The sequence below is a fragment of the Setaria italica genome, chromosome VIII (genome assembly GCF_000263155.2).
Source record: "Setaria italica strain Yugu1 chromosome VIII, Setaria_italica_v2.0, whole genome shotgun sequence".
Classification (NCBI taxonomy): Eukaryota; Viridiplantae; Streptophyta; class Magnoliopsida; order Poales; family Poaceae; genus Setaria; species Setaria italica.
The window spans coordinates 27,861,855-27,869,237 of NC_028457.1; the positions used below are offsets into that span (position 1 = coordinate 27,861,855).

At 45.5% G+C, this 7,383-nt stretch overlaps 1 protein-coding gene across 1 annotated transcript; it reads left to right on the plus strand.

The window, feature by feature from the left end:
- LOC101770645 (BOI-related E3 ubiquitin-protein ligase 1-like) lies at nt 1–1,334 on the plus strand. Its single transcript, XM_004979358.2, has one exon. It carries the CDS (start codon nt 55–57, stop codon nt 1,072–1,074), a length of 1,020 nt encoding a protein of 339 aa, XP_004979415.1. The 5' UTR covers nt 1–54; the 3' UTR covers nt 1,075–1,334.
- The last annotated feature ends 6,049 nt before the right edge of the window (nt 1,335–7,383 follow it).

Below are 7,383 nucleotides of genomic sequence, written 5' to 3' on the forward strand. Positions count from 1 at the left end.
CGTCTCTCCCCTCTTCCCCTGCTCCCTCCCTCTCCTGGAGAAGACTTCGTAGACATGGCCGTGCAGGCGCAGTTCGGCGGCCTCCCCGGGTGCCTGCCGCCCTTCGGCGGCGCCGGGTTGGCCGAGGAGCAGATGCTAGCGCTCCTGTCAGCCGCGGCGGGCAACAAGGCGTACCAGTACAACTGCCCGGCCGGCGGCGTGGTCAGCGCCGCGCAGAGTGAGCTGACGTGCAACGGCGGCGGCGGGGTGGTGGTGTTGCCGTCGCGGAAACGTGCCCGGGAGGACGAGCTCGAGCAGTACGTGACCTCCTCGTCGGCGGCGCTGCTGCCGATCCCGGGGATGCAGCAGGTGGTTGCCGCGCCGATCGCGAATCGGGTGGTGGACTCCGCGGCGACGTCGACGAGCGGGCGGCCGGCCACGGCGGGCGCGGTGTCGGCGGCGGACGCGCTGGTGTCGGAGCTGTGCCGGCAGGGCGCGGAGGTGGACGCGCTGGTGCGCGCCGAGTGCGAGCGGCTGCGGGCCGGGCTGGAGCAGGCGCGGAAGCGGCAGTGCCAGCCGCTGGCGCGCGCCGCCGCGGCGGCAGCGGCGCGGCTGCTGCGGGCCAAGGAGGCCGAGCTGGACGCCGCGCGCCGGCGCGCGGCGGAGCTCGAGGAGCGGCTGCGGCAGGCGGCCGCCGAGAGCCAGGCCTGGTGCGGCGTGGCGCGCAGCAACGAGGCCGTCGCGTCGGGGCTACGCGCCGCGCTCGACACGCTCCTCCTCCGCGGCGCCGGCGCTGCCCTGCCGCAGCCCGCCGAGGAAGGCTTCGGCGACTCCGACGCTGGCCTTGCCGCCGCGGCGGCTGACGACGCGGAGTCCCGCTGCTTCGTCGAGGCCGACGACGGTTGCGCGGGCGCGGCCACGTCGTCCCCGGTGGCGAGCAGGTGGGCGTGCAGGGCGTGCGGCGGCGGCGAGGCGTCGGTGCTGCTGCTGCCGTGCCGTCACCTGTGCCTGTGCAAGTCCTGCGAGCCCCGGGCGGACGGCTGCCCCGTCTGCCTCGCCGCCAAGAACGCGGCCATCCACGTCGCCGCCAACTGATCACACCGGCTCCGGCGATGTCCCCAACTAACATCTCCATCAGTTGAGTAATCAGCGAGATACAGTAGTAGGATAGCAGATTAGGCCAGCTGATCTCGTTCGTTCTGTTCTTTTGTGAAAAATTACCGCGGGGTGAAAGTCCAGTTCTTGTTAAATGGGAATGGAAACCTGATTAGTTCTGATGTAAAGGAGATCAACCTTCCGGATAATTGATGGTGCTCCCGGCAGCTGCGATAGAAACAATCGGAGCCCTTGATCTGCGTTGTTGCGCTGTTGTCTTTTAGTCTATGGGGGCGTTTAGTTCCTCGAGGTAAAGTTTAGTCCATGTCACATAGAATATTCGGAGACTAATTAGGAGGACTAAATATGAGTTAATTATAAAATAAATTGCACATATGGAGGCTAAACGACAAGACGAATCTATTAAGCCTAATTAATCCATAATTAGCAAATGATTACTGTAGCAGCACATTGTCAAATCATGGACTAATTAGGTTTAATAGATTTGTCTCGCCGTTTAGCCTCCATCTGTGTAATGAGTTTTGTAAATAATTTATATTTAATACTTCTAATTAATATCTAAATATGCTAAAGTTTAGAGGGGAGGAATCAAACACTCCTTATGTATTTCCTTCTTATTTCAATTTTTCTTCAAAAGTACTTGTACCGGCGTCAGGACGATAAAACATAAAGCTATGACACAAGGACACAAAAGCTGTACCCGAGTTCATGCCTTTTTTTCATTTCTCCAAAACCGAACCGGCCCCCCGGTCACATTCACATGCATGCTACAAGTTTGGGACTCCCAACTTTACCTCCCAACTATTTGTTTAACATATCAATTTGTTTATATTATTTTAACCTCCTAACTATTTGTTTAACATATCAATTGCTGGTGCATTAACATAGCACAAAATGTAAAGCTTTGCACACCCTATTTACCATGGTTCGAATATCTTTGTCCACGTATATCACAAATTCACCGTGCACAGCTATACACACCCTATGTACCGTTACACTGTCCTATGTATCGTTACACTATACAAGGCACCATAATTTGAAGGAAAAAAACCTCGACAACACAAATTTGGAATGATTCAAATCCTGAACATCATACAAGCAAAAGAAAATCCTACTAAATATTCAAATAGCATGGTTGTTCATCACATAAAAACCCACCGATTCATCAATACATGTTCTTTAAAAAAAATTCCCCCACGTGCTCCCCCACCATGAATAAATCTGTACAGAACACAAGAAAAAAAGCTAAGCACACAAGAAAAAAAAGACTGAACAAAAAAATGGAAAAAACAAGAAACAAGAGAAAAGCTGCTGGAGAAAGCAAGGAGGAGGAAAAACAAAGTCCTGCCGAGCGTTGTCGTTCGCCGCCACCACCGCTTGACATATAGCCGGCCACACACCGCCGCTTCTCCACCCGGGCGCACGGGGATTTGTTTATCCGAAATTCAGATTCACTTCAATGAATCCTACGTCTCCGTTGAGGAGCCTATTAGAATACGAGTCTCTTTCAACTCCTTTCCAATAAGCTGGGTCTCTTTCAACCACTTTTCTTGTCTCCACTAGATGATCTTTTTTCTTGAGAAGGCAATATCGCAGCCCTCACAAACTTACCACTCCTCACCACACATTAGGAGCTAGCCGGGGACACCTAGCCATCTTGGAGAGTAACAAATACTTCAAAGCCTTTCTTGACGCGAAGCACAAGTGCTCAAGCTATGGATTGCTCTTCTTAGCTCACTAATACTCACACAGGATCACTCTCTCAACCCAACACAAAAATTTCTCAAGAATCACTTAAGTCTCACAAAGAGAGGTTGGGGAGAGCTTTTCTGGTCACTAGATGATGTCAAATGCGTGTGTGTCCAGCAGCACCTCAAGGAGGGGACCAAGGGGTATTAATCCCCCCACACACCAGAAACTAGCCGTTAGAGCTACTCAAACCGATCAGACCGGTATGGTTTGAAAAATTAGCTGTTGGCACCCTAAACACCTAGAATGGTTAGACAAGTTTGGCTGAGTTAGTCCCAAAAACCTCCAGAGACACTTTCTCGGTCCATCTACTAGTTGAACCGACTTAAGTCAGCTGAGCCGGGATAGTTAGCTCACTCAAGGATTTTTCCTAAGGTCAATCTCACATAGGTCAACTAAGAGCACTTTTGGTGTTGTCAATTAAGTAATGTTGCATCCCTCTTGATAGTACGTCATGCCTATGTTTAAGAATAAATATAAACACTATATCATCCACTTGAGCTTGTAAGTCTTCATTCATGCTATACTTTGATCAATAGTCATTTGAGGGCTCTCAACATAGCTATCATCTTGAATACATCCATGTGGAGCTAGTGACTTAATATTTTCCCTCATTCACGATAAGATATACTTGAATCCTTAAATCACTCCATTTTATCAATCACAATAGATTAGATGCATTGCATTGCTTCTCTCGGTAAGGTTTAGATATGATACTACAAAACCCCCCGGATACTAGTCACTTTACCTTAGCAAAACACACATAGTCCAAGCCATGGCTTGACCAAAGCTTCTTTAGTCCCTTGCTCTAGTATCTCGCTTGATTTCTTCACTTATTGTTGCCATTTTGAGTTTAGCTTTGCTTTTGACACCAACAATGAAATCCCATTTGAAATCCTCTTCAAATGCTTATTCTTTATTGATAAAGAATGTCCCATGAATTGCAAACTTTCAATAGCAAGATCAATATGTAACACATAAACTTATGTCTTTTTATTATATGCACATGAAGTCTTGCAATATCATATCCATTTGTGAATATCACTTATTCTTTTCTTAATGATCCCTTTACCTGTCAATCAAGCTATCACATGATTTGGAGACTTATAGATCAATCATAAAACATATCCCCAAATTTTACTTCACCCTTGCTTGTCATTGATCATATAATTGCATCACAGGATCACATACTCGCTTGCTTAAATACATATCCAACTTATGAGACAATATCACATCATAAATATGAGAATAAAACAATGCTCACAATCTTAAGCAAACAAGTTAGTCCTTTAATCGTTTTGTCATTCAATTCACCAAAATCCACTTTGGGCCTAGATACACTTTCAATCTCCCCCTTTTTGGTGATTGTTGGCAACCTAATTAAAGCTTACAAATATATCAATAAAGCACTTTTAGATTCTTAGATATATCATGAGCTCCCCCTTAATATGTGCTTTGAGTGGAATTTCAAAAATTTAGCCTCACATGCCAAATACACATAAATAAGAATACCATTGGAGCTTCCCCTATATCATGAAATCGGTGAGGTGCAACAAGTGTGTGTAACAAATAAATTATGTGATGCATATGACATGTAACAACACTCAACAAGAGATAAGTGTGTGTGTGCTGTTAATGGCCAGACTGGTTTGCCTAGTTAGCACACACACAAAACAATCATCAACCATTACATGCATATCAAACTAACACAAGTCACTTAAGAGCATTAATAAGTTCTACACACACAATAGCACACATTACAAATTATCAAGTCCACATAAGAATTAAATTCGAATTATTACAGAACTATCTCTCAGCCAACAGAACATATCGGTCACTATTGACCACGTATACTAGGTCCTATAGATGAAGCCACTTTAATCCATTTCTTCTCCCCCTTTGGCATCAAGCATCCATAAAAGGGCCCGGAGAAGATGTAGCTGCAGTCACTGATCCTTATGTCCATTTCCACTTCCTCCCGGCAAGTGCTCAACCCAATGAGAGCCTTCATGCATCCAAGGCATATGAGACATAAGATAAATAGAGTCTGATACTGTGATTTCAGAGAGAGAAGCAAGAGTGCTGTCAGACATATCTTGGGTGGATGGATGAGGAGGAGGAGGAGGAGGAGTAGGTCCAAAGATAGCTTGTACTGCAAACTCAGCTATGTCCGTAGGAGGTGGAGGAGCTGCTGCAAATGAATAACCCAGAATGTTGCCACTAGCTGCTGCTGAAGATGAAGCTCCTGTGAATGGCCCAAAGGTGGATCCTGGATAACACGTATAGACACCTCCATGAGCGCTCAGACTTTGATCTGTGACGAACGCATCCAATCCTCCTGCTGTGTGAGGTTGAAAAGGTGGAGGAGATGAGGATGAACTTCCCACATCTAGATAGAACATGCTGCCATATAAGTAGCCGGATGTCATGATCTCTCTAATTCTTGCCTCAACTGATGGGATTTCAACTTCTAGAGGTGAAAGAGAAATGGGAGAGCGCGGAGGCTGAAGGTTCATGTGAGTGTGCATCATCTTAATTAAATCTCGCACTTTCTTGGTAGCCTTCCACTATCGCTATTGTTCCACCTCAATGTTCCTCTGACTCTTGCACATGCCAACCAGAAAATTTATAAACTTTTTCATAGGAGAGGAGGGCTTCTCACGCTGCCTCTGTGAGTGGCTCCACTGCCCAGGTCCAAACCGGTCAGGGGAACCAGTCAAACCGGTCCCTACCTAGGTGCCAGCCGGTTGCTGAAACTGGTGCGGCTCGATCCCTTCTGCCCCTTGTCCTTGCTGTTCAGGTGCTATTTCTGCTGGAGGAGATGGAATTCTAGGAGTCTTATTCACAGGAGGTGTCAATGGCTTGTGCTTCACATCCTTAGGATATTTTGTGTTTGTCACCTTCTCAATCATATACATGATATAGGGACGATAGTTGCAAATCTTCTGAGAATTCTATGATAACTTCTTGATTTCTCGCTAATAAAGTTAGCCACACTATATTGAGGTTATCCCAGTTTCAAAGCCGCCATTAAGTTCCTTTGGAAGACAGTCACATCAAAAGTATTTCCATCTCTAAAAGTGAGGGTCTTTTTAAACAACCAGTTTAGAATGACATAATAGGTGTAGAGGCTTTTTACCTTCCCCCTATCTCCTCTCTTGTTCTTGGGATACATGAAGTGTATCTTTGATGTTTCAAGAACACCTTCATCATGGAGCTTAGGATAAGTGTGATCATCATCTCCAATTTTGAACGATGATGCAAAAGTGGGATAAGCGATATGGTGCTTATCACCCTCTGTCATCCAAAACATATCCCTCTCATTTGCAACACGTCCAAAGTATATGGTGGCGTAGAACTGTGCAATGATCTCCTTGTTCCAACCATGCTTGAAACCCATGAGATGTTTGATTCTTTTGTTTGCACAAGCATCTATGATTTTATTGAAGATAGGATTATTTTTCTTACTCGTATATTTCCAATCCACCCCATTGTGCCTCATGTGTGATTTTGGGCTCCTTAAGAATGACAGTGGTATAGAAGTCCTGCTAAAATGTAGTCCAAAATATGTATTCTTGAGCATTCTTAGGAACACCGTATGGATCCTCTCTTCTCCACCTCTTTGCTGTCTCAGTCATCCCATCCCCAAAGTAATTTGTAAATTCTCTATGCATGGGATATGTTGGCTTGCGAATGGAGGGCATAGCTATGTCACCAACATTCTCATCCTCACTTTCCTCATTGTCATCATCCTCTTCATCACCATCATCATTATTTCCACTACCACCATTATCACGATCATTGACATCACCATCACCACTACCATCATCATTGCTAGCTAGCTCCTTACCACTGCGGTGCTTAACAATGTACTCTTCTTCCTCCTCATCATCATTACTTATCTCTCTCTCTCGCTCTCCTCAACTTCTTTAGTATCATCACTAACAGGAACCCTTTTCTGTCCTCTCGACCACGGTAGGCTTGCTAGAGCTACTTCTTTGGAGTACCAGCTTCTCTTCTCTTCTCTTTTTGACTTTTTCGGCATGAGATCTCTTAAGCATGGCTGTTGATCTTAGGTCACAAAGATATGACAAAGAGTGCATAAGATACCAAGATAAAGATTGGATGGATAACTAGATGAAAGAATCATGAACTAGAACAATTGAGCCATCTCTGGCTAGACCGGTCAGACCGGTTGTGCTCAGAAATGGACCAATGGTTTTAGACACCAATCAGAGCAGATAGATCAATTAAGATATGAAAATTTAGGTTCTTGAGGTATTCCTATGTAGATAAGTTGAACATACAACAAAAAAACATGATTTAAGGTTTGAATGTACATACCAGTCAGGGCAGTCTATACCAAAATCATGAATCTCGACAATGTAGCCAACAAAAATAAATGATACTCTAGGAATTGCTTCTAAGGGTTGCTAGGAGATACTCACCAAGGAAAATTCAAATCTACTCATGGAGTTGATAGATCGGGAAAAACAAGTTTTGAATACCTTTGGAGAGAGAAACTCTAGAGGAATCCAA

Excerpts from the sequence above, each read along its gene's own strand:
- LOC101770645 (XM_004979358.2), top strand. The coding sequence starts at position 55 with ATGGCCGTGCAGGCGCAGTTCGGCGGCCTCCCCGGGTGCCTGCCGCCC.